This window comes from Lipotes vexillifer, unplaced genomic scaffold (assembly GCF_000442215.2).
Source record: "Lipotes vexillifer unplaced genomic scaffold, Lipotes_vexillifer_v1.1 scaffold75, whole genome shotgun sequence".
NCBI lineage: Eukaryota > Metazoa > Chordata > Mammalia > Artiodactyla > Lipotidae > Lipotes > Lipotes vexillifer.
The window spans coordinates 388,882-416,018 of record NW_006771517.1 but is presented as its reverse complement, the minus strand read 5'-3'; the positions used below and the strand labels follow the sequence as shown (position 1 = coordinate 416,018).

Here is a 27,137-nt window from a genome sequence, read left to right as displayed (position 1 = left end):
TATTTGTTTTTTTTTTTTTTTTTTTTTTTTTTTGCGGTACACAGGCCTCTCACTGTTGTGGCCTCTCCCGCTGTGGAGCAGAGGCTCCAGACACACAGGCTCAGCGGTCATGGCTCACGGGCCCAGCCACTCTGCGGCATGTGGGATCCTCCCGGACCGGGGCACAAACGCGTGTCCCCTGCATTGGCAGGTGGACTCAACCACTGAGCCACCAGGGAAGCCCCATTGTATTCTTTTTGCAACCTTTCTGTAGGTTTGAAACTTTACAGAATAAAAATTGGGAAATCAGGGAATTCCTTGGCGATCCAGTGGTTAGGACTCCACGTTTTTACTGCCGAGGGCCTGGGTTCAATCCCTGGTTGGGGAACTAAAGTCCCACAAGCCAGATGGTGCTGCCAAAAAAAAAAGAAAAAATTGGGAAATCAATCAATCAGTCAATCACCCTTACTCTCTCTACCCAAAGAAAACACTGCCGAAATTTTGGTGTCTGGCTTTCCTGACCTTTGAATGCACATAGAGGGACTTCACTGGTGTTCCAGTGGATAAGACTCCACGCTCCCAATGTAGGGGGCCCAGGTTCGATTCCTGGTCAGGGAACTAGATCCTACATGCATGCCGCAACTAAGAGTTCGCATGTTGGGCTTCCCTGATGGTGCAATGGTTAAGAATCCACCTGCCAATGCAGGGGACGTGGGTATGAGCCCTGGTCTGGGAAGATCCCACATGCCTCGGAGCAACTAAGCCTGTGTGCCATAACTCCTGAATCCCGCGCGCCCTAGAGCCAGTGCTCTGCAACAAGAGAAGCCACCGCAATGAGAAGCCTGTGCACCACAACATAGAGTGGCCCCCACTCGCCGCAACTAGAGAAAGCCCGCGTGCAGCAGTGAAGACCCAATGCAGCCAAGAATAAACAAACAAACAAATAAATAAATGAAAGAGTTCGCATGCCACAGCTAAGGAGGCCATGTGCTGCAACTAAGGAGCTGGCAACCCACAACTAAGAAGCCCTCGAGCTGCAACTAAGAAACCTGCCTGCTGCAACTAAGGAGCCCGCCTGCCACAACTAAGACGGTGCAACCAAATAAATAAATATTTGAAAGAAAAGAAAAGACTCAGATGTGTATGTTTTAAATATATTTATTTAAAATCTATTTCTGGGAGTTCCCTGGTAGTGCAGGGGTTAAGAATCCGCCTGACAATGCAGGGGACATGGGTTTGAGCCCTGGTCTGGGAAGATCCCACATGCCGTGGAGCAGCTAAGCCCGTGCACCACAGCTACTGAGCCTGCTTTCTAGAGCCTGCGAGCCACAACTACTGAGCCCGTGTGCCACAACTATTGAAGCCTGTGCGCCTAGAGCCTGTGCTCCGCAACAAGAGAAGCCACCGCAATGAGAAGCCCGTGCACCAAAATGAAGAGTAGCCCCTGCTCGCCACAACTAGAGAAAGCCTGCACGCAGCAACAACGACCCAACGCAGCCAGAAAAAAAAAAAAGCTATTTCTGGGCTTCCCTGGTGGCGCAGTGGTTAAGAATCCGCCTAGCCAATGCAGGGGACACAGGTTCGAGCCCTGGTCCGAGCAGATTCCACATGCTGTGGAGCAACTAAGCCCATGCGCCACAACTGCAGAGCCTGCGCCCTAGAGCCTGCGAGCCACAACTACTGAGCCTGTGTGCTACAACTACTGAGCTCGTGCACCTAGAGCCCGTGCTCCACAACAAGAGAAGCCACCGCAATGAGAAGCCTGTGCACTGCAACAAAAAGCAGCCCCCACTTGCCGCAACTAGAGAAAGCCCACGCGCAGCAATGAAAGACCCAAACGAGGCCAAAAATAAAAATTAAATTAAAAAAATACGTACATATCTATATATATACGCACACATCTATATAAATGGGTCAGGCTATATGCACTGTTCTGGAACTGGCTTTTCTTACTTTGCCTTTTGTATAACATCATTCTCTCTCTGTGCCTACAACCCTACATCAGTATTCCCAAAGTGTTCCTTAGAACAGTGGCTCCTTGGGATTTTCCAATAGAAAAAGGATCCCTGGTCAAACCAGGCTGTGAGGGAGGCATTCTGCCTCTTCCCTTGCTCTGCCCCTGGGTTCTTCCTGCAGTAAAGAAATACTTTTGATTTTGTCACCCCCAGTTTTTCTCTAGACATGACTATGGAACCCAAGGAACAGCAATTAAGAGAGACACCCTTTAATGAAATATTGATCAGCACCATCATTTTTTTTTTTTTTTTTTTTTTTTTTGCGGTACGCGGGCCTCTCACTGTTGTGGCTTCTCCCATTGCGGAGCACAGGCTCTGGACGCGCAGGCTCAGTGGCCATGGCTCACGGGCCCAGCTGCTCTGCGGCATGTGGGATCCTCCTGGACCGGGGCACGAACCCGTGTCCCCCGCATCGGCAGGCAGACTCTCAACCACTGTGCCACCAGGGAAGCCCAGCACCATCACTTTAACAACCACAAAGGGTTCTGTTCCATTCCATGTGGATGGACCATCCTCTGTTTAGCCAGGCTTCCATGGAAGGACATTTAGGTCGTTGCCATTTTTTGCTGTTATAAAAACTACTGGAATACCATCCACGTATGGTTATCTTTGCCCACCTGCTTGATTATTTTTGTAGGATCAATTTCTAGAAGTCATTGGCTGTGTTTCGGGGATCTGTGCCACCAGCACACTTGGTGACTCTCTAGAAAGACTCCCAGAACTTGGGATGGTTGTGCTCATGGCTGTGGTTTATTAGGTAAAAGGATACACAGCAGGATCAGCAAGGGAAAAGGACCCAGCAGCTGAAGTCTGGAGAAAATTAATGTTCTTCCAAGTCTCCAAAGTGTTCTGTCTCAGGGAAGTGGCGGGGCTGCATACAGCATACATCTTCCTTCAGCAGAAAAGAGCAGCAACATGTGCACAGTGTTTCTGCCAGGGAAGCACAACTATGACTCTAAGGCCAGGGCTTTCATTGGGGATCGGTCACGTAGGCACCCAGCCACAAACCAAAATTCAGACCCCCACGTGGGAAGGAGGGGTTCACCATAAATCACATTGTTTGTGCGAACAGTCTAGGTGGGTTGTTGTAGGGTCAGTGCCCAGGTGGGCAAAATAGCCTTATCGACATAGGAAACCTACAAGGCACGTTCTCAGATGCCAGTTCAGAGTCAGTCCTACAAGCAAGCCCTTCTAAAGACAACAACATTAGGCCTGCTCTGTGAGCTCATTTCTGCACAAGCTGGGCCATTTTTGCTGACTGTCACGGAGAAAAGGGATAGCAACGCCAGACTGATGGCTCCTCGAACTCTCCCGTGACTTTGTTTCCATGCCCTCACTCAGCCCCGTCCTCTGAGCTGCCTATGAGTGGCTGTTCTTTCCGCCTGGCTGGCTAAGGCAAATGTCCTTCCCCACTGATAAATCAGACAGCTGGTATCAAGAGGCTGTGACACTTTAATTTTCTCTTCTGATTTCAGAGTAGCCTGAACATGCATTCCACGCCGAGCTACGTCACGCAGCCTCCACCTCCTCCTCCACCCCCTCCACCACTGCCTCCACCTCCACCCCCCCAGCCTCCACCACCCCCATCCCAGAGCCTGGGTCCCCCCGGGCGTCCCAACCCTGGCGGGAATGGCGTGGTGGAGGTGTATAGTGCCACAGCACCCCTGACTGGGAGTGGAACGGTGGAGATCCAGGCATTGGGAATGCAGCCCTACCCACCCTTGGAGGTGAGCAGACGCTGGGGCTTGGGATGAAGGGGGAGAAACTGGTCATGGTCATCATGGGTAACCTGAACCTTTTCTGAACACCAGCTGTGTGCCAGACACTGCTAGAGAACCGTGGAGGGCAAAACCAGATTGAGCCATTACACGTGTAAATGTAAAATGCAAACCACGAGAAACTGGAATGAAGTAGAGGTTGTAGCAGAAATACAAGCTGCCCTCAGGGAATGCGCAGGACAGTCAAGAGAATACCTGCCTTTTGGGGACAGGATTCCAAAAAATTACATATGTGAGTGTCTCATATTTTTTAACACGCTAGGTATATTGGTTAGCTATAGCCTTGTAAGAAATATCCACCAAACCTCAGTGGTATATAGGAAAAAGTGTTTATTTTTCTCAGGTCTACGGTGGTCAGCTTGGCAACTGCTGATCTTGGCTGGGTTCTCCCATATGTCTGGAGGTTGGCTGGCATCCGCTGCTCTAGAACGGCCCAGTGTGGGATAAGTCTGGTGGGGTGACCCGGCTCTGCTGCATGCATCTTTCATTCTCCAGCAGTTTAGCCAGGCCTGTTCTCACCACAGTGGTGGACGTGCAGTAATGCAAGCAGAAATGCTCAAGACTTCTTGAGGCTTAGGCTTGTAGGTGATACAGTGTCACTTCCGTTGGTCAAAGCAGGTCACAAGGCCAGCTTAGATTTAAGAAGTAGGGAAATAGGTGCCACCTCTTGATGGGAAAAGCTGCAAGTCACACTGTAAAGGGCCTGGGTACTAGAAGAGGTAAAGAATTGAGGCCATTCAGTCAGCGTACAGGCATACCTTGTTTTATTGCACTTTGTAGATATTGTGCTTTGTTTACAAATTGAAGGTCTGTGGCAACCCTGTGTCAAGCAAGTCTATCAGCGCCATTTTTCCAACAGCATTTGCTCCACGTCTCTGTGTCACATTTTGGTAATCCTTGCAATATTTCAAACTTTTTCATTATTATTATATTTGTCATGGTGATCTGTGATCTTTGATGTTATTACTATGACTCGCTGAAGGCATGGGTGATGGTTAGCATTTTTTAGCAATAAAGTCAAAAAATTTTTTAAATTAAGGTATATATATATATATATTTAGATATAATGCTGTTGCATACTTAACAGGTTACAGGATAGTGTAAGCATAACTTTTATATGCACTGGGAAATCAAAATTTTTGTGTGACTTGCTTTATTGCGATATTCGCTTTATTGCAGTGGTCTGTAACTGAACCCACAATAACTCCGAGGTGTGCCTGTTCCATATGTACCATATTAATTCCCGGCTAAAGAGCTCTGAGCTACAAGCAGTCTACTCTCAAGGCACTAAGAGTTCAGAACCATGCCAGACGCCAGTGCTGGGGGGCATGGTTATGATAGAAAGAGACTACCTGCACTTGAGGTCACATTATCTCAGACTCACTCTAGAGTCCAGCCATATAGGCATTCCATGTAAGGTAGCATTTATATGGAAAGAGAACTAGACCAGTGGGAAAATTCCTCCACCAGCCATGTGATGTTATAAGAGCCTGCAGGGGGATTTTCCCTAGCCTGGGAGAATAACGCAAAAGGACCTTGTTCAATTAAAAAAAAAAAAAATTAAGTCAGTGAGATGCTGAGAGGACGGTGATGATCTCATAGGCAGAGGGGGCCAGCATAGGGGTAGCTGCCATTGTTTATTTTCCATGTAGACGAGGGTGCTCTTTGAGGACAGAGCCTGAGTTTTTTTTTTTTTTGCGGTACGCGGGCCTCTCACTGTTGTGGCATCTCCCATTGTGGAGCACAGGCTCCAGACGCGCAGGCTCAGCGGCCATGGCTCACAGGCTCAGCCACTCCACGGCATGTGGGATCTTCCCGGACCGGGGCACGAACCCGTGTCCCCTGCATCAGCAGGTGGACTCTCAACCACTGCGCCACCAGGGAAGCCCCCTGAGTCATCTTTGATTTTGCGTCCTTAGCACCTGGCAGAGTGCCTGGCCTGTGGTACACCTACAGTAGGTATCTGAAATAGGGTCCTCTGACCTCAGTTTCCTTTCCTCTAGAATGGGAACTCCCCTTGCAGAGCTGTGAGGATAATGAGAACTAACCCAGTGGCAGTCATGTAATTGCTCAGTAATGACTTGAACGATGAGTGAATTCATTCACTGTGACAAATATTTATTGAGTTCCATATTGGTCAGGAAAATTGAAACCACTCTAGGTATTTCTGGCAAAGGGATTTAATACAGGAAATTTAGTGCTTACAAAGCTGATGGAAGGGCTGGAGGAGCAAAAGTCAGGGTTGTTGAGCACCACTCATTTTCAGGGTCACTGGTGTTCCTTGGCCCTTAGAACTGGGACACTGCTGCTGTACCCAGAGGTGAGGAAGCTGTAGGATTCTGTTGCTGAGGTTCCAGCTGCGCTGCTGTCCTTGGGGCTAGTGGTCAGGAGGGGAACGTAGGGTTCAGCCAGCCACTCCGAAACTCATGACTGCAAACCCACCTATCTCCCAGCACAGCTGCCGGAGAAGAATTGTTTCTGCCTCCCTTCTGCCTTCCAAATCTCATGCAGATGCTTCTCATGGGCAGAACTTAATCTGTGTTCAGAACTGTGCTGGCAAGGATGCTTGGGAATGTGCTTCCCAGCTTCCCACCTTTACATTTCAGGAGAGAGCATGGGCAGGTGTAGGAATGGTTCCAAGGCCCAACAGACAAGACCCGGCAGAAGCACCTACTGGTGCCATATTAGATGCCCAGTACATACGTAAATGAATTCATTCATTCAACAAATATTTATTGAGTCTCCACCCTGTTCCAAGCATTGCTCTAGGCCTGGGAATAGAGGAAGAAACAAAAGCAAAGCAAAAGTCCCTGCCTTCATGAAACTAGGCAGATAATAGGCAAGATAAGTAAGTAAAATGTACAATTTATTAGATAATGATATGTCTAAGAAGAAAAGTAAAGCAGAGAAGGTTAGGAAATGGAATTTGGGATAGGCTAGCCCAGGAAGACCAATGAATGCTGAATAGATGAATGAATAAATGAATTCTTCACACCCCAGTGTCATGATGTAAGCTTAGTGGTCACTGAGTTTGGGTGGCTCAGAATTCATTTGGTAATTTTCTTGTGGCTTCAGTGTCAATTCTTGGCCAAGGGATGTGTGCTGGTGTGGCATCAGGTGGAGACGGTTAAGAAGTGGAGTTGCTGGTGAGGGCATAGACCCTTCTGACTTCCTAGTTCTCCTGTGCAAGCAAACTACTGCTACTAATAATAATGGCAATTACAACAGCTAATGTTGATTGGGTGCTTACTATATGCCAGGCACTGTTTTAAGCTCTTTACTTGTTAACTCGTTTAATCCTCATAACCCCGTGAGAGGGGTGCTATGATTAGCCCCATTTTACAGATGTGGAAGCTGAGACAGAAGTTTAAAAGACTTGCCCAAGGTCAGTTAAATGTTAAGTGGCAGAGTCAGGTTTTGAACCCAGGCAGCCTGGTTCCAAAGCTCCTTCTAGCCTGCTGGCATCATGAAGTTCTTCGAGGTCTTGGGAGTGACTGGGGTGACTGAGCAAGGTGGAGGAGTTAGGATGGTGATGTAGATTGGGGTGGCTAAGATCAGCCAGGGACACAGTGAGGGTCCCACTGGCTGGGGCAGGTCTTCCCCTCCCTTCCCAGGGCACTCTCCCTGACTGTTCTGTCCTTATAGGTGCCAAACCAGTGTGTGGAGGCTCCAGTATACCCCACCCCCCAGGTGTACAGCCCCGGCAAACAAGGATTCAAACCGAAAGGACCAAACACTGCTGCCCCCATGACCAGCGCCACCAGGGGCGCAGTGGCCACCTTTGACTCCCCACCATCGCTGAAGACCCGACGGACCAAAGGTTCCAGTGGACTCCCAGAAGGTGGGCCCACAGCCTGCCATGGCATCTTTCCTCAGCGTGGGTCTATCCACAGGCTGCTTAATTCCAGTCTTCCCTTTTGTGATAGTTAGGATTAAGTTTGGTTGCATGTAATGGAAAATCCAAAATAAGAGTGACTTCAAAATGATACAATTTTGTTATTCTGTGTGAACTAAGTCCAGAGGCAGGCAATCTGGAGATCGTGTGCCTATATAATTACCAGGTACCCACATTTCTTCTATCTTTCTGCTCTGCCATTCCTAGAACATGGCTTTTGTTCTCAGGGTGCATCATCGTGTAAAATGGCTGCTGGAGATCCAGTCATCAATTTCATATTCCAGGAAGTAAGAAGGATAAAAGAGGCATCTCCCACTCCCAGATGTTCTGCATGATGCTTTTGCTTACATCTCATCGGTCAAAGCACTTAGTCACTTGACCATATCTAGTTGCAAAGGAAGCTGGGAAATGTCTCTTTTGCCAGGAACATTGATGTTCCCATTATGTAGGGGATTTATGAAGAAAGAAGAAGGGGTGAGTGGTTAATAGGCAGGCAAGCAGTGATGTCTGCCACCCCTTTGGAGATGGTAAGCATGGGGTTAGGGGCAATGTCAAAAAGTGGTGGTAGTGGGGAAAGGCAGAGGAATTCAGAATTTTTCAGGGGGTTTCAGTCAACCTTCCTTCCTTTCACAAACGTGTTGAGCATCTGTGTGCTAGGCTTGGTGTCAAAAACTGGAAATCTAGGGACTTGCCTGGTGGTCCCTTGGCTAAGACTCCACACTCCCTATGCAGGGGGACTGGGTTCCATCCCTGCTCAGGGAACTAGATCCCACATGTCACAACTATGAGTTCGCATGCCACACGTAAAGATCCCAAATGCCACAAAGAAGATCCCGCATGCCACACCTAAGACCTGGTGCAGCCAAGTAAATAAATTAAATAAATATTAAAACAAACAAACAAACTGGAAATCTAGCATCTTGGGTCATGATTTCCTTACCCTTAATTATTCACAGTTTAATGGGAGAGACAGGGAATAAATAAATATTTATGGGTCACCCTAGGAAGGAGATTAACAGAGTACTATGAGAGTACTGGGGAGAGGCTGGAAAATGATGCTGCCTATATGTCTGGGGTGAGAAGGAAAGAGTCTTGTGACTATCTGAGGGACAAGCCTTTTAGAGAAGGGGGAACAGCAGGTACAAAGGCCCTGAGGTGGGACCATGTTTAAAGTCTTTCAAGGTTAGCAAGGAGTCCGCTGCAGCTGGATGGTAAGAATGATGAGGTTGGAAGGAAGTAGAGGATGCAGAGCCCCACAGGCCACAGCAGAGAGGTTGAATTTTATCCTAGGGCAGAAGGGAGCCTTTGAGGCGTTTGCTCTACTCTCCCAGCCAGAGCGTGTGCTGGGCTTTTCTCCCCCAGGCACTGTGAGAGACTCACAGTCTTCTTCCCCTGCCTGTCCATGGGTGTAGACCTCCCAGGGTCTGAGCTGTCTGGCCCCAAGTCCAGGGGGTAGAGTGGCTGGAAGCTGCCCTTGGCACCTTCAGTTCTGTCCTCAGACTCACCATCCCCTTCTTCCCTCTTTGTCTTTTTTTTTTGGTCAGCTGCAGGGAAGCCAAAGGCTCAGAAACTCAAGTGCTCGTATTGTGACAAGTCATTCACCAAAAACTTCGACCTGCAGCAGCACATCCGAAGGTACCCAGGCATGGTGTGGCAGGCGTTTCCTGGGGGGAGGTAGGCTGAGGGATTCACGTGGAAGTGATGCTCCTTTCTCAGCCCCTTGGTCTGGGTGGTGACCAAGACCCCATCTGGTCTGCCATGGTTCTCAGACCTTCAGTCCAGCTCAGGATGATTTTTCCCTTTTCTTTCTCAGGAGCAGTGGGAAGGATCTGTGGGGCCTGCCTGCTGTGATGGGGAAGGTCCAAGTGGGCTGAGGTGGGGGAGGAATTTACTTGAATGGACAGGGGCTTTGTGGGTGGGAGGCGTGCCTCAGTCTCACTTCTGCAGAAAGGGCTGGCCTCGAGGGCAGCCATGCTGTATGAATATGCCTCTACAAGCTGTCTGCTCACTAACCTTGACACCCCTTGTCCCAAGAACCTGCAAGGAGCCCCTCTGGACCTCAGGTTTTCCATTGTGAGTGGAGGGGTGTACTTGTTCAGTGTTTCCCACAGAGTGGCACATTGGGACATGAGATGATTTTAGGTGGTTTATGGATATTGGTGTTGAAAAGACTTGAAAGACATAGTGAGAAAATTATCTTTTCAATTTCTTTCAGGCAAAGGAGAAAGCCTCAGTTTGGTGTAGTCTGTCTTTAATGCCTCTCACGTACTTGCTCATCTTTTATAACAGAGAGAGAGAGAGAGAGAGAGAGAGAGAGCCTGAGATTCCAACCACGGCATGCAGCAGCTTCTCTCTAGACCAGGGTCTACCAGCCTATTGAGATGTTTTAGATCACATCATGCTTTTCTCTGGGGGCTGCCTGGGGCTTGGTAGAATGTTTAGCAGCATCCCTGACCTCTAACCATTAGATGCCAGTAGCACCCCTCACTCCTCAGCTGTGACAACCAAAAATGTCTCCAAACATTGCCAAATGTCCCCGGGAGAGCAAAGTCAATCTCTTTTGAAAACCACTGGTCTACACTAGTGTGTGTCAATAGAACTTTCTGTAAAGAAGTAAAGGCCCCAATAGCCACTGTCCATAGGGTAGCCAGTAAGCATATGGCTACTGAGTACTTGAAATGTAGCTAGTATGACTGAGAAACTGAGTTTTTAACTTTATTTTAATAAGTTTAAATAGTTCCATGTGGTTTGTGTCTACCTTACTGGATGGTGCACCTATAGATCTTAATAATATTGTTTTATAAATAATTGCATTTTTTTGTTACTGTGTGTTTATAAGTGGTTTTCCATATATAATAACAACAGGAAACTTCATTTTAAATTATTAAGTTTTTAAAAAGTACATTGATTTGAAGGAAAATGTTAAATAATGGTACAAGTGCTGTGTTGTGGCAGCTAGGATGTCTTCTCCTTCAAAAACCAGAAATCCCTATTTAAACAATTAGGAAATGTTTTATCTCACAATGTGAGATGGCCACAGAGAAGGTCAGCTCCAGGGCTGGTTGATTCAGCAGCTCAGTAATGTCACCAGGAACCCAGGGTCTGTCTGTCTCTGGTCTGCCTGCCTCAGCAAGAGGGCTTGTCCTCATGGTGTCAGGATGGTGGCCAGCAGCATCTGGACGCTCTGCCTGGGCCTTCCTGGTGGCTGTGAGCTCCCCGGCTGAGGCCACAGTCCCGTTCCGACACGCGGGTGCTGACAAGCCTTGTGTCTGCAGCCACACTGGTGAGAAGCCCTTCCAGTGCATTGCATGTGGCCGTGCCTTTGCCCAGAAGTCTAATGTCAAGAAACACATGCAGACCCACAAGGTGTGGCCTCCAGGACGCAGCGGTGGCACCGTTTCTCGCAACTCTGTGACTGTACAGGTCATGGCCCTGAACCCCAGCAGGCAGGAGGATGAGGATAGCACAGGTGGGTAGAAGTGGCCATTGGGCTCTGTCTGGCTGGAGCCTCCCTATGCAGCCCTGGGGGTGAGCAGCACCAGCCACAGGCAGCTAATGTGCAAGCAACATATGCCCACTTTCACATGACCTGCCAGTTGGAACTACCCTACTGCGTTGTGTAGCCATTGTGTGTGTGCCCTCTGAGTTCTTGTGAGCTCTAGAGAAGAAACCATTTCTTTCGAAACTCCTACAGTGCCTGGCACCAGAGGGTCTACCATTGAGCAAACATTTATGGAGGGAGGCCTACTGTGTGCCAGGCCACTGGGCCTACGGACATGAGGTCAGAGGCCCCCGTCCTCAGGGAGAGTGAGGGAAGGACAACTAAACAAATGATTGTAATTGGAACAAGGAGCTGGGAAGCATTGTGAGTACAGCTGGGGGTGGCAGTCAGTGTTGTTAACAACCACAGAGAGGTCTAGAGTGTCCAAGGGGAAGGCCTGCGAGGGGAGACTTGAGGCATAGCTCTTCTGGAATGTAAGTATTCAGTACGTTGGCCCCTGGAATGGCTGTGTCTGTGCGCACCAGCTGAGTGTGAGTGCAGGGCCTCGGGTACAGCATCCAACCCCGAGCTCGTGGTAGGTGGCGGGGTGAATGCAGGGGAGCCCGCAGGAGGTGCCCTGGGAGTCCTTCCCGAGGGGCGTGGCTCTGTCCTGGCTCTCCCTCTGCCTTTCTCAGTGACTTCCCTCCCTGGCTTTCTCCATAGGGTTGGGCCAGACCCTGTCGAGTGCCCCGCAGCCCCAGGCCTTGCCCACAGCAGGCGAGGAGGAGGGGGACAAGCTGGAGGCCAAGCAGGTGGTCCTCATCGATAGCTCCTACTTGTGCCAGTTCTGCCCCAGCAAGTTCAGTACCTACTTCCAGCTCAAGTCCCACATGACCCAGCATAAGAACGAGCAGGTAGGTGGGTGGCGGGGAGCAGGGGTCGGGGTGGGCGGGCAACACCGACTCTAGTCATGAGCCTTGACTGGTGCTGCCTAGAAAGGGACAGAAGTGGTCCTCGGCTGCTCTGAGCTACCATGTGACCGTGATGGACCAAGCTTCCTCGTCCGTTCTGCCTGGGTGGGGCCAGCTTACTGGGCGGCTATGGTGCTTGCCCAGGGGAGGAAGCCCACCTCTCAAGGGTCGTATAATGAAGGGACCAGACACAGGAAGCATCCTTACTCCTCTGAGCAGACCTAGGGTCTAAAAACCTACCTATGGGGATTTAAGACTACAGCCTTTTTTTTTTTCAATTGAGACATAATTCATATACCATAAAATTCACCCTTTTAAAGTGTACACTTTAATAGTTTTTAATCTATTCATAATGTTACGCAGCCATCACCACACTAATTCTAGAACATTTTTATCACCCCGGAAACTTTATACCTGTTAGTAGTCACACCTCCCTACTCCCAGCCCCAGGCAACCACTGATACGTTTTCTGACTCCATGGATTTACCTGTTCTGGACATTTAATAATGGAATCATATAGTACGTGGTCTTTTGAGATAATGTTTTCATTTGTGTTGTAACATGTATCAGTACTTTATTCCTTTTTATTGTCAAATAATATTCTGTTGTATGGATATAGCACATTTTGAATATCCTTTTATCAGTTGATAGACATTTAGGTTGTTTCTACTTTTTGGCTTTTATGACTAATACTTTTGTGGACATTTGTGTACACGTTTTTGTATGAACATATGTTTTCAATTCTCTTGGGTATAAACCTAGGAGTGGAATTGCTGGGTTATATGGTAACTCTATTCCAGTCTTTATTTTTTTTAAATAATCTTTATTAGTTATTTTTTTTCTCCTTATAAAAGTATCATACACCCAATGTAAGATTAGAAAATTCAGAAAAGTCTGAAGAATGTTTAGGTTAATATTTACTATTTATTACATGCTGGGTACTCTGCTAAGTACCTTACATTCAATACTTTATTTACTTCTCATAACAACCTTAGAGATAGGCATTTTCAGTATATCCAGGTGAAGGAACTGAAGCACAGAGAGGTTAAGTGACCCATCCTAAGTCACACTGCCAGTAAGTGACGGAGTCAGGCTTCAAAGCCAGGTTGATTTGACTCCAAACCCCATGTCATTAACCACCTTGCAATGTGTCCTCCCATGAATGCAGCCCAAAATGCAGTATGTTTTGTAGATTTTCTGTTTTTTTTTAAATTATAATTGGGATCTGTACACATATATAATTTTGAAGTATGCTTTTTTTCTGAGATAGCTTTTTAAAAGACTTTTTAAAGAATTGTTTGTTCTCAGGAAGTTTCAAAGATGGTATAGAGAGGTCCCTCATACCCTCAGTCAGTTCCCCTCAATGGTTACTTCTTATATAACCAGACACAGTATCACAAGTAGGAAACTGACTTTGATATAAAGTGTGTGTATAGTTCCATGTCATTTTATCACCTGTGTAGATTTGAGTAGTCACCACTGCAATCACGATACAGAAGGATTCCATCACCACAGAGACTCCCTTGTGCTGGGTTTTTGTAGTCACACCCACCCTCCTCATCAACATCCCTGGCCTCTGGAAACCACTAAAATTAATCTGCTCTCTGTCCTTATAAGTTTGTCATTTTGAGAATGTTGTATATGTGGAATCGTCAAGTATGTGGCCTTCTGAGACTGATTTTTTTCACTCAGTGTAAATTTTCTTGTGCTTTTTGTTTTTGAATCTAATTTTATATTCTGAGCATTTACTCATGTCACTATTTAAAAATATATATTTATTTATTTAATTAATTTTTGGTTGTGTCAGGTCTTAGTGGCGGCGCGTGGCTTCTCTCTAGTGGGCTTTTCTCTGGTTGTGGTGTGTGGGTTTTCTCTCTCTAGTTGTGGCGCTTGGGCTCCAGAGTGCGTGGGCTCTGTAGTTGCAGCACACGGGCTCTCTAGCTGTGTCTTGCATGCTCAATAGTTGCAGCACGTGGGCTTAGTTGCCCCGCCACGTGTGGGATCTTAGTTCCCTGACCAGGGATCAAACCCGTGTCCCCTGCATTGGAAGGCAGATTCTTAACCACTGGACCGCCAGGGAAGTCTCCATGTCACTATTTAAAAAAAAAACAAAAACCAAAATTTTTAACGGCTACATTTTTTTTTTTTTTTGGCCATGCCATGTGGCACGAGGGATCTTAGTTCCCTGACCAAGGATCGAACCTGTACCCGCTGCAGTGGAAGCAGTGGAGTCCCAACCACTGGACCACCAGGGAATTCCCAATGGCTACATTTTTTAAAATTCCCTATTGTTGAACATTTAGGTTACTTCCTGAGTTTTGCTATTATAAACAAAACTGTGGTGAACATTGTTGTAATCAAATCTTTGTCCACATCTCTGACTTCTTCCTTATGATAGATTCTTTTTTTTTTTCTTCCGGCTGTGTTGGGTCTTCACTGCTGAGCATGGGCTTTCTCTAGTTGCAGCGAGCAGGGGTTACTCTTGGTTGCGGTGCGTGGGCTTCTCACTGTGGTGGCTTCTCTTGTTGCAGAGCATGGGCTCTAGGGAGCGCAGGCTTCAGTAGTTGTGGTGCGCAGGCTCAGTAGTTGTGGCGCACAGGCTTAGTTGCTCTGTGGCATGTGGGATCTTCCCAGACCAGGGATCGAACCCGTGTCCCCTGCATTGGCAGGAGGATTCTTAACCACTGCACCACCAGGGCAGTCCCCTTATGATAGATTCTTAGCAGGGAGATTGATGGAGTTAAGTTAGGATATCTTTGGGGGAAAAATCACAGAAAACTTTGACTCAAACTAGCTTAAACAATTAGGAAGTTTGTTATCTCACGTAGCAAGAAAACCCAAGATAGGGCAGCTCTGGGCCCGAGACAGTCAGTTGACTCAACCCAGCATCAAGGACCCTGTGTCTTTCTAGCTCTTGTCTCCACTATCTCAAGGTGTGGTCTTGTCCCCTGCTGGTGGTTTGCCTGTGGTCCTGTGATGGTAGTCACTCTTCCTAGGCAGAAGATCAAACACAGTATTATCCGTGAGCATAAAGGGGTTGTATTTTCTGTGTCTTCTTTAGGAGCAAGGAAACCTTTCCCAGAAGCCTTCTGTAGACCTCTCATTGGTCAGAGCCAGTGCATATGCTCTGTCATTTAGGAGTGCATTGTTATGCTGCAAATAATAGATAACTGGCTTACTGGTTAGGGTTTTTTTCCTCTCACATCACAAGAGGTCCATAAGTAGGTAGCATTGGGCTTATATAGCAGGGTTCTCTTGGCTTTCTGCTCTGCCATCTTTAGCATGTGGCTTTCATCCTCAAGGTTGCAGGATGGCTGCTGTACCTCCAGTCATCACATCTATATTCCAGTCAGGACAACTGCAAAAAACAGAGGGGACTTCTCCTAGGAAGCTTTTGTCTTTTTGTTCTGGGAGTGATTCCTTCCCCTAAGACTACTGCCTACTTATCATTGGCAAGAAAGGAGTCACATGGCTGACACTCGATGTAAGGGGATCAAATGTTTTAACTTGATTTGGCATCTTGCCACTCTGAACAAATCAGGGTTCACTTTGTTAGGAAGAAAGGGCATGTGGAATTGTATCTGAGTGTGTCATGCAGCCCTATGAGGAGTGTGTATACTTGTCAAAGTATAATTTTCAAAATGTTAAAAAACATCATTCTCATACAAATAACATAGTGAACATGAGTCAGAATTTTACTTAATCATTAATGAGGGAACTAGGAGGATGACAAAGCCAGTCAAAAGAGGATATGAAACACTGATATCTATACCCTTATATAACTATGTCAGTGAAAAAAAGGAATCCTGAAATAAGATTACTAAGTTAGATACAAATCTGGTTAATGTCTTCAGGGTACCAAAACCTTTGGAGTTATCTTTTCTACATGAGAAAAATCATTTACATTGGATCAGTTTTCTACAAGTTGACATTTAACTTTAGAGTCTGGGTCCTAATCGGTAGTAAACAGTCAAAACAAGTCACATCACCCAGAGGGTGACCCTCAGTGGCTTAACTGCCTTTACCTATCTGCCTGCCAGACACCAGTTCTCAAAGTGAGGTCCCTGGCCCAGCAGCTTCAGCATCACCTGGGCACTTGGTAGGAATGCACATATTCAGGCCACCCAGACCTGCTGAATCAGATTTGCTGGGAGTGGCATAATCTGTTATCGTGATGCAGGCTCAAGTTGGAGAGCCACTATTCTAGCATGACACTGGAAGGACGTCATGTCATCTTTTCACATCTTTTCAAGATGTTATCATTCCAGGTTTTGGATATTTTTTCTTAAGCATACCCAGACCACACAGAGCCTGCAGGGAGGGTAATGGGGCCATTGTGACTGGCTGAGAGGAGGGGACCCTCTAATCAAAATAAGACCAAGGCTGCAGTAGCAGGGGAGCAGGGAAACAGCGGTTGGGTCTTCCACAAGCAGTGTTCGAGGTGGATGCCACAGGGCAGGGGGCGGCAGTGGAGCAGCTCTCCTGCCTTTCCTCACCGACCCTGCCTCTTCCCTCAAGGTGTACAAGTGTGTGGTCAAAAGCTGCGCGCAGACATTCCCAAAGCTCGACACTTTTCTGGAGCACATCAAGAGTCACCAGGAGGAGCTGAGCTACCGTTGCCACCTCTGTGGCAAGGACTTCCCCTCGCTGTACGACCTGGGTGTGCATCAGTACTCACACAGCCTCCTGCCTCAGCACAGCCCCAAGAAGGACAGTGCCGTCTACAAGTACGTGCCCTCCCTTTTCCCTCTCCCTGCAGGGAGCCCAGGGGTCTGGTCCCTTGGTGGTTCTGACTGCTCAGGACCAGTGGGACATCTCAAAGGGGAATCTGAGGCTCCAGGGTCCAGCCTGGCAGAGAGGGTTCTGTGTCTTGGCACTGAAGGGGGCAAGAGATGCTGGCCTGCCTTATATCATTCTTCAAGTTGGCAGACAGTTATCCTAAAAAAAAAGAAAAAAAATCTTAAAAAAGGGAAGCCAATGTTCTTTCCTTGTTCGTAATGGAAAAAAGATTTGTTTTTCTAAAGTAAAATATTATGAAAATAGTATTCCGTCTGATAGTCTACACAATTTAGGTTACAGTTGGAATGGTACGCTGATTCTTAAATGAGAAAATGGACAAGTATGTATCTGAAAGCAAAAAATCATAAAAATAATATTCCTTTGTTTTATAATCTGTAAAATTTAGGTTACAGTTGAAGCTACATGCTGATTCTTAGAACGGACAAGGAATGAATCAAATGCAGATTTCATTGGGGGTAGTTTTCTGACAACCCTGTACATTGTTGTACTTTTCTGTTTCAGTCATAAAGAAGGTCCCTTTGGCAGAAACGATGAAGGGCTCCCTCCGTTTTGCCTCATGCTTTTAGTCCTTAGATCTTCAGATCATTCTCTTTGGAGCCATCGATCCTGTGATCATCCTTGTAGAGTTTCTGTTCCTCGATTGCCTTCTGGTCCCTCTTCTACACTCATACGCCGATGGTGTCATCCAGCATCACTTTCATGATTTGGTGGAACCCCTCATTTTTGCTCTGCCTTCATTTCGCCGCACATTTCCCTTATGTCTCTTGGGAGCAGCTGCCTCACAAAACCCAGCACGTAGTGCATGGGGATAGTGAAAACAAAATTGGAGTGTTTGTCTAGGGACTTCTTCTAGTCCATTAGTGAATATTTTCATGTTAGAATGGCTTTTGCTTCTCTGTACAAACTTGTATCTGCACAGACTTGGCTGATGACCTCTGTTAATGGGGCCCCCCTCTAACTCCTGGGTGAGGCTTCTGGGGTTCAAAAATAAGTAAATACAGACCTTGAGTTTAGAATGCATGGGCTGCTTAGGGAGACAGGAGTGTATATATTCTTAGGATATACTGTGATAAAATGCTATCATAGACATATTACGCAAAGTGGGAGGTAGGGCAGCAAAGGTGTCCCAGGAACAATGACATCTGAACTGGGTTTTGAAGGATGGGTAGGAGTTTGCCAGGTAGACAGTGGGTAGTGGGAAGTGCATACCTAGCAGGAGGAACAGCAGGTGTAGCGATATAAAATAAAATAGCATGTGGTTTAGAATGACTGTTCTGTAGAATGGAAGGGAGAGGAGATGTTTAGATGGGGCCTGGGAGAGAAAGTGGGGCCAGGGCATGAGGACCTTGTAGAAATCACAAGAGCTTTGAGAACTTGGCAGGGGGACTGGGGCTCGAGAAATGGGATGTAGGGCAACTGACCCTGAGGGAGATTGGGAAATGGGGCCAAAGAGGCAGGAAAACCAGGTGAAGCTCTGACCAGCTAAGGGGTGGAGATTTCTACATAATGATGAGTAATTCTCATTTGTTCTCAGAGGGCATTTTCTTTTGCTTTTGCCGTTCCAATCTGTGGATATTCTATGAGTCCCTGTAGCTGTGTGGCTCTCTAGAGTGAGATGCCAAGTAAAAGGAAGGGAGCAACTCCTAGGTGCCTTGGCCTGACTTAGGGACATTGATCCCTGCAATCCTGGGAGGTAGGTTGTGTCAGCTGAGGTGGCTATAACAAAATATTATAGACACATGAGAGAGAGAGGGCATCCTTTCTGTCTGGTCTTTTCTTATAAGGTCACTAACCTTACCTGGAGGATCCCATACTCATGATCTCATCTAAACCTAATCACTACCCAAAGGGTCCATCTGCAAATACCATTACATTGAGGGTCAGGACTTCAACATGCAGATTTTGGAGGGACACCGTTCAGTCCGTAGCTGTGGTGTTCTCCCCATTTTGAAGATTAGGACATTGAGGCTCAGAGAGGAGAAGTGACCTGCCCACCAGAGTAACAACGTCAGTACAGAACTGGGTTTCAGACTCTTGTCTTGGACTGTGGAAGCCTCATAGCTCTGGCTTTGGAGTTCGCAGGCTGAAAATTGAGCCCCATGATGGCCCTGTGCCTGCAGTAGATCACGTCTCCCAGGTTCTCTTGCCAAGTTTATAGAGTGTCAGAGGCCCTTTGTAGCCATTGGAGCTTCTGGCCCCAAAGTAAGGTGCAGGGAGGCAGGACACCATCTGGATGGCCCAAGGGTGGAATGGTGTAGTGGGTAATGATAAGAGCTCTGGAGCCACCTCCCTGTGCTCAAATCTGAGCTCAGCTGCAAACCTGATGGATGACCTCAACAAGATATTCAGCCACTCTGAACTTCAGTCTCCTCACCTGTGAAATGGCAATACGATAGTGCCTACCCTATTGGATTATTTATAAGGATCAAGTAAGATGAGTATGAAGCAGTTAGACATGGTGCCTGGAACATAATAGGTACTCAATAAATATTATTGCTGCAATGTTTATTAATTATATAATTTAAATCTAGGTTTGGTTGCTTGTAACAGGGACCCAAATAACAGTGGCTTTAACAAGGTGAGAGTTTATTTCTCTCTCATGGTGACATTTAAGTGGGTGTGGTGGTTTCATTCCATTTTCACGGGGGCAGGTCCTGTCAGTCCGGCTGCTCTGCCTGCTTTGGGCCACATTGCCTTGGCCTGCCTGTGGAGCCTCCCCAACTCCCTCAAGTGAATTTCATACATGTCACTATATATATGCTGTATGTTTACTTTTTCCTTTTAAAAATAAGATGTATTTTTTTTTCTAGTTACAAAAGTCATCCATGTTCAATTCACAGAAATGGATTTTTAGAAAAACCCACAAGAAGACAAAAAACAAAACCCTGTTAACCTCTTGGTACATGTCCTTTGGTATATATCTGTAATAAGCATATTTATAGCTATAAATATCACAGGCTATATTTGAGTTAGGTTATCCCAAACACAGTTATTGAATCTGGTGAAAATTCATCACACCATCTTCCTGTTGCACAGCTTCTGACAAACAGTCTAAAATTTAATAGGATCATTCCATATACTTGGCGTTACCACTTAAAACTATAATGTTTATATCTTTGCACCTCAGCACAAACAGACCTGCCTCAGTCTTTTAAACAGCTACTTAGTATTCCATTGTATGTGGATGGGCTGTAATTTATTTAACTCATTCCTTATTGCAGGTTAATTGGGTTACTTCCAGTTTGTCATTATTATAAACAACACTACAGGAACAACTTTGGACATATATCTTTGCTCATTTGTAAATAAGTTCCTAGAAGTGATTTTGCAGGTCAAAGATCACAGAGGGGTTTAAAAAAGATTACTTACCTACTTGAAAAAAATAATTGCTATGTGCATACAATGCAATATTTTAAAACTACAGGAGGGCATAGAGTGAAAAGGAATTCCCTATCCACCCTGACCCGCTCCCTCATCCCATAGGCAATCACTTTCAGGAAGTGTTCTTTTTAAACTTATTTTGACATAATTTTAGACTTCTAGAAAAGTTATAAGAATAGTACAGAGAATTCCCACGTACACCCTTCATCCAGATTTCCCCGATATTACAATCCTTACACACTTACTTTATCACAATCTGAGCTTTTTGGGAATAATTTGCAGACATGATGCTCCTTTACCCTTTCTCTTTAGTGTGTATTTTCTAAAAATTAGGATAACCTCTTACATAAGCACAGTGTAGTTATCAAGATCAGGAAGTTAAATCAATACAATTCTGTTACCTAATGTACTCTATTCAAAAATTTCTAATTGTTCCAATAACATCCTTTATAGACAAAGAAAAAAAAAAATGTTTTTTCTGACCCAGGATCCAATCCAGGATCCCACATTGTATTTGGTTGTTGTGTCTCTTTAGTCCCCTTTAAGCTGGAACAGTTCTCATTCTGTCTTTGTCTTTCATGACCTTAATATTTTGGAAGAGTATAAGCCAGTAATTTTGTAAAATGCCCTCAGTTTGGGTTTGTCTGATTTGACCTCAGGGTGGAGCCAGGATTGGCACTTTTGGCAGGAGTATCACAAAGGGACGCTGTGTCTTTCTCAGCGTGCTGTATCAGGAGACACATGACTCTGGTTTGACCTGGTGCTGGGGATGTTACTTTGGGTGACATAGGGTGGCGTTTCTGGCAGGGAGTTTTCATTTAATGCTGTTGCGAAACTGCATCCTTGCTGCCGGAGCCTGTGCGATTCCTGTCTTCTTCCTCCCACTAGCTCACCAGGTCTCTGCCCTCCTGGTAGCTCTGCTCTCACCTCTCCTGCTCCTTCTTTCTTGCCATCTGGAGGCATTTAGCTTGTGGTTTTCAGGGTGTGGCCTGAGGGGGCGTCCCCGGGGCCCACCACAGGTGCAGCCTGACTGCGGGTTTCCCACGTGCCCTGGTGTACAGATAGCAGGGTCCATGGTTCTGTTTTTTTTTAAATTTTTTATTTATTTATTTATTTTTGGCTGCATTGGGTCTTCGTTGCTGCATGCGGGCTTTCTCTAGTTGTGGCAGGCAGGGGCTACTCCTCGGTGTGACGCACGGGCTTAGTTGCTCCGCGGCATGTGGGATCCTCCCAGACCAGGGCTCGAACCCGTGTCTCCTACATTGGCAGGCAGACTCTCAACCACTGCGCCACCAGGAAAGTCCCCATGGTTCTGTTTTTAACATGAGTTGCCCACCTGCCTCTGGCATTCCTCAGTGGTACTGCATTGTAAACGGGCCCATTTGCTGGTGAATGTTCTGTGGTGGGGAGACGGTGGGATCTTTTCCTTAGAGTGGCTTGAGGCCTGAAACTGCTATTTTGCGAGCATGTTAGCGAGTGATGTTTAGAGTAAAGACCGTGTCTGTGTGCTTTGCAGTTTACGAGCTGTTTGGCACCAGTGTGTCCTTTGACTCTTGTTATGATCTTAAGAAAAACTGAGAGGCAGGTCCACTTGGAATTCCTACCTCATTTTATGGATAAGGAAACTGAGGGTCAGAGATGGGAAGGAGCCAGACCTGGATCCTTGTCTGTCTGACTTTTTTTTTTTTTTTAATTTTTATTGGAGTATAGTTGATTTACAATGTTGTGTTAGTTTCAGGTATACAGCAAAGTGAATCAGTTATACATCTATCCACTCCTTTTTAGATTCTTTTCCCATATAGGCCATTACAGAGTACTGAGTAGAGTTCCTTGTGCTCTACAGTGGGTCCTTGTCTGACTGTTTCATGTAAGAGATTGTCCCTGGTGCTCAGAGCAGGTTATGAACAAGCCAAACAAGACAGATATGGTCCTGGCCTCCAGAGCCCACTTGCTGGTGGAGGAGACAGAGAAGTAAGCAAATAAATGATTCCAGATAATAATTGCTAAGAAGAAAATACAACTGGAGAGCATAGCATAATAGGAAGTGGCTGGGGCTGGGCTCTGGGGGACACCTTGAGACGGGGTGGTCGGGGAGGGACTATCTGAGGAGGTGACATTTGAGCTGAGATGTGAAGGCTGAGCAGATGCTGCCAAGGGGAGGACTCAGGGGAAGAGTGTTCCATGTCATAAAAACAGCAAGTACAAAGAACATGAGGTGGGGTCGAGTTTGGTGTGTTCTGGGTGCATTCAGGAGACCGGGGGGCCTGGAGCAGAGGGTGTGAGATGGGCAATGGGGAAAGGTGAAAGCTGAGAGCTGGGAGTGAGTCAGGCCAGTAGGGCCTTGTAAGCCAAGGTAGGGATTTTTAAGCAAGGGTGTGACATGGTCTGATTTTGATTTTTTTTTAATAAAATAAGTAAATTTATTTTTAAAAAAAGGTTTTGTCGTAAACGCATAATTTTATTTTTTTATTTTTATTAACATCTTTATTGGAGTATAATTGCTTTACAATGGTGTATTAGTTTCTGCTTTATAACAAAGTGAATCAGTTATACATATGTTCCTATATCTCTTCCCTCTTGCGTCTGCCTCCCTCCCACCCTCCCTATCCCACCCCTCTAGGTGGTCACAAAGCACCAAGCTGATCTCCCTGTGCTATGTGGCTGCTTCCCACTAGCTATCTATTTTACGTTTGGTAGTGTATATATGTCCATGCCACTCTCTCACTTTGTGGCACATATATACAATGGAATATTACTCAGCCATAAAAAGAAACAAAATTGAGTTATTTGTAGTAAGGTGGATGGACCTAGATTCTGTCATACAGAGTGAAGTAAGTCAGAAAGAGAAAAACAAATACTGTATGCTAGCACATATATATGGAATCTAAGAAAAAAAAAAAAGGTCATGAAGAACCTAGGGGCAAGACGTGAATAAAGACACAGACCTACTAGAGAATGGACTTGAGGATATGGGGGGGGGAGGGTAAACTGTGATTTTGATTTTTAAAGGTTCCTGCTGGCTCCCCTGTGGAGAATGAATTAGGGCAGGGAGGAGGCTACTGCACACATTCGAGCAAGATGGTTTGGATTAGGATGGAGGCGGTGGCAAGCAAGAAGAATGGACCGATTGGAGAATGAATCAGATGTGGGATTTTGCCTCCTGGTGTTGGGGGCAGGGAGTGGCCGGTTCCCTCGCCTGCTGGGGCATCCAGCCCATAACACAGCTCTCTCACTTCTCTGCTCCTCCCCATGTAGGTGTGTCAAATGCGTCAACAAGTACTCCACCCCGGAGGCGCTGGAGCACCACCTGCAGACCGCCACTCACAACTTCCCCTGCCCGCACTGCCAAAAGGTGGGGAACCCTGCCCTTGCTGGCTGGGCGAAAATAGGGGCGAGAGGTGATGGAGTGAAGACCCCACCGTCTCCTTCTCCCCTCCTGCCTCAACACACGTGCAGGCCAAGCTTGGGGTTGTCTCCGCAGACGACTTTGTCTTTGAAGAGCGAGAGCTCTGCCTGGCCCGTCTTACCCGTTGGACACCACCCGTGGCCATCCCGGTGCTACTGTGGGGCCAGGCGGGCCAGGCCGGGCTGACATGGAGTGAGGCCTCTCCTGGGCCCAGGCCCAGCATCTGAACAGCGGCCTCCAGCTTCCTGATGTCTTATCATCCTTGTTATTACTGGTTCTTCTTTTCAGTGGATCTGGAAGCCCTCACTAAAGCCTGGCCCTTCATATCATCAAATACCCAGGCAGTGTTCCATTTTCCACTTTTCCCAAAAACATAATTCTTGTAAAGTTTGTTTGAATCAGGTCGATATATTGTGATTGGTTGATACAACCAAAGTTTCTGTTAATCTACAGATTCCCCCCATCGATGCTCCTTTTTTTTTTCTTTTAATGTATTTGTTGAAGAAACTGGGCCATCGGTCCTGTGGAGTTTCCTGAAGTCTGGATTTTGCAGATTGCATCCCCCTGGTGTGTTTAACTGGTTTCTTTGTTCTACTCATTTTCTTACAACCTTATGAGGCAGATTTTCCAGGACAGACAGCCCTGGTTTCACTTCAGCCTCATTGTAGATGTTTCTAATTATATAGCCTAATTTAGGGGTTTGGAATTTGTGGTCTGAATAAAAGGTATCGTGAATTAGCAAGAACCATGTGCCAGATGCTATTCTGAGCATTTTGTCTCAACTGACTCATTTAACCCTAGGAGGTAAGCAAATTATTACTATCTCCATTTTATAGACAGGGAAACCAAGGAACAGAAAGGTCATCCAGCTAGGAAATAATGGGGCTAGTAAGTTGATGGGTCTGTGGCCTTGACCACTTACTTCTCTGTATCAGATGAATGAAAAAATGAACGAATGCTTTTCCTATGCCTGGGGAGGAAAGAAATTTTGGCTTCTGTGTTTTCTGGCTTTTTATTACCTTTCCATTTATTTCTTCAGTTATTTGTTCATTTTTTCATTCATTCCTTTGCTTGTCAGTCATTTGATTCAGGCCCTGTGCTGAGGAATGAAAGCCCCTCTCTGCCCTCTTGGAGATCCCGTACAAGCAAAGGGCTGTGTTTCAATAAGTTAGATGCTGACTTTAAAAATATGGGTGGACATTCAAGGGGGGAATTTGCTTTGCCTGGTGTGGCATTGAGGAGTCAGGGAGGGCTTCACAGAAGCAGTGACCTGAGTTGGGTCTTAAAGGATGAGTAGGAGTTTGTCAGGCTAAGAGAAAGTCTCCCTTGGTAGAAACAACAGCCTGAGCAGAAGCTCAGGGCACGCATGTCTTGACTGGGCTTATGGGTGAGTAGTGGGAGCCATGAGGTTCTAATGGCTGAGCTTGACACTGTGGGCCTTGACCCCCAGTGGGCAGAAAGGAAGATGTTTCTGTAAGGGCTGGTAACGAGGGGCCCCTTGAGCTCATAACGTGGTGAGGGCTGGTGAGTCAGACCTGACGCTGACTCCTCCGTTCTGCCAGGTGTTTCCTTGTGAACGCTACCTGCGGCGTCACCTGCCCACCCACGGCAGTGGGGGCAGGTTCAAGTGCCAGGTGTGCAAGAAGTTCTTCCGGCGGGAGCACTACCTCAAGCTGCACGCTCACATCCACTCAGGTGGGTACCCTGTCCCCCACCAACTCCTGCTCAGTCCCCCTTCCCCTCCCCCCAGACACCCTCTCTGTTCCCCTTCCCATCCCCCTCTGGCCTTCCTCCCCATCTCCTTCAGCCTTCTTCCTGAGCTCCCTCCTGCCCATCCCCTCCCTCTCTTCATCCCCCCCTTCCCATCCCCTTCCTGGCCCCTGCCTGCCCCCTCAAGTGAACAAGGGGTTCCCACCAACACTAGAGTGGAGATGAGCCTCGGGAGGTGGGTGGGGGGACTCTTGGCTCTGCCCCTGAGGCCATTCTGAGCCCCTGGGGGTGGGGGCGTTGTGCTCAATGCAAAATTCCCTCCCAAACCTGGATAGAACCCTCTCTCCTTAGTTCCCCAGCTGAGATACATCAACACTTTATTTTCTTGTAAGTTTTAAAATGTTTTTTATTAGTTAAAAAATTCTGTTCTGTTTTATACTGAAAACAGTCTAAAGATTGAGAAAACCTGAGGAAAAAATCCTTGATAATACAAAAGCATCTCTCCTCAGATGGACAATCCTTTTTTTTTTTTTTTTTTTTTTTTTACTATGGCCTACGGTAAAAAATACATTTTATATGCAACCCAGGAAACACATACTTACACACAGAATATACTGAAACAGAAGTTTCACAAAACAGTATTTTCTAGCTGTACAGTTTTAGTTGTTAAAATAACCACCATCAGTTTGTGACTTGGAGTTTGCAGTTTGAAGAGTGATCCTAATTCCCCTCCCCAAAGGTGATCACTGTTAGTGGTCTCATCTGGGACATTCTAGTTTTATTTTACATCTATACAAAACGTGCTTTTACTTTGACACAAACAGGCACATATTACAACTGTTATGTGCCATTTTTCTTCGCTTATCGAGGTACCTTGAAGATATTCCTAATGGCACCTTCTTTTTCTCAGCTGCATAGTATTCTCCTGCATTTACCATCTTTGATTTAACCAGTTCCCTATGGATGGACGCTTAAATTATTTTTTCAGCTGTTAGTTTGTATACACAATGCTGTGTGGGTCTCTTGACAAGCTTTTGGGAATATATCTGTAGTGTACATTCCTAGCAGTGGAAAAAATGCTAGGTTAAAATGTATATGCAGTACCGAGTTTTAGTTTGGGATGATGAAAAAGTTCTGGAGATGGATAGTGGTGATGGTAGCACGACAGTAAGAATGTAGTTAATGCCACTGAAGTGTACGCTTAGAGATGGTTAAAATGGTAAATTTTCTGTTACATATATTTCATATTTATGATGAAAGAAGAAAAAAAAAGTAACTTCATTGGCAATTTTGATAGATATTACCAAATTGCTTTCTTTATGGTTTTTAAAATAATTATTATTATTCAAAAGTAATACATGCTTTTTGTAAAAATGGAAGCAGTATGGAAGTACCTAAAGTAAAATGTTAAATTCCCCCTTCAAATCTTAATTGCTACTGACAGTTTGGTGTGTACCCTCCCCTACCTTTCTCCCTGCATATTCTGTGTCGGTACAAACCCATATGGCCAGGGCTTTTTTGGAGTATGGGGATTGTATTTTTTCCTAACAAAAAGGAGACTGTATTAAGCTGTCCTACACTTTTCTTTTCCCCCTAGCAATATAGCCAGGAGATCTTTCCAGATCAGGAAACACAGATCGACCTTAATCTTTTTTTTTTTTTTTTTCCTTGCGTTATGCGGGCCTCTCCCTGTTGTGGCCTCTCCCCTTTGCGGGGCCCAG

General features: G+C 46.2%; 1 protein-coding gene across 3 annotated transcripts in view; it reads left to right on the top strand.

Moving 5' to 3' along the window:
• Nucleotides 1–27,137, top strand: part of ZNF341 (zinc finger protein 341) — a 43,119-nt gene that overhangs the window by 11,319 nt on the left and 4,663 nt on the right. For 2 of the 3 annotated variants that reach the window (XM_007446826.1, XM_007446827.1), the window contains exons 5-12: nt 3,470–3,721; nt 7,418–7,592; nt 9,212–9,302; nt 10,943–11,136; nt 11,872–12,062; nt 16,638–16,846; nt 23,556–23,652; nt 25,269–25,401. In XM_007446826.1, coding sequence (XP_007446888.1) covers nt 3,470–3,721; nt 7,418–7,592; nt 9,212–9,302; nt 10,943–11,136; nt 11,872–12,062; nt 16,638–16,846; nt 23,556–23,652; nt 25,269–25,401 — 1,342 coding nt within the window. Of the gene's footprint in view, nt 1–3,469; nt 3,722–7,417; nt 7,614–9,211; nt 9,303–10,942; nt 11,137–11,871; nt 12,063–16,637; nt 16,847–23,555; nt 23,653–25,268; nt 25,402–27,137 lie in introns of all 3 variants that reach the window. The other variant, XM_007446825.1, reaches the window with a different exon arrangement.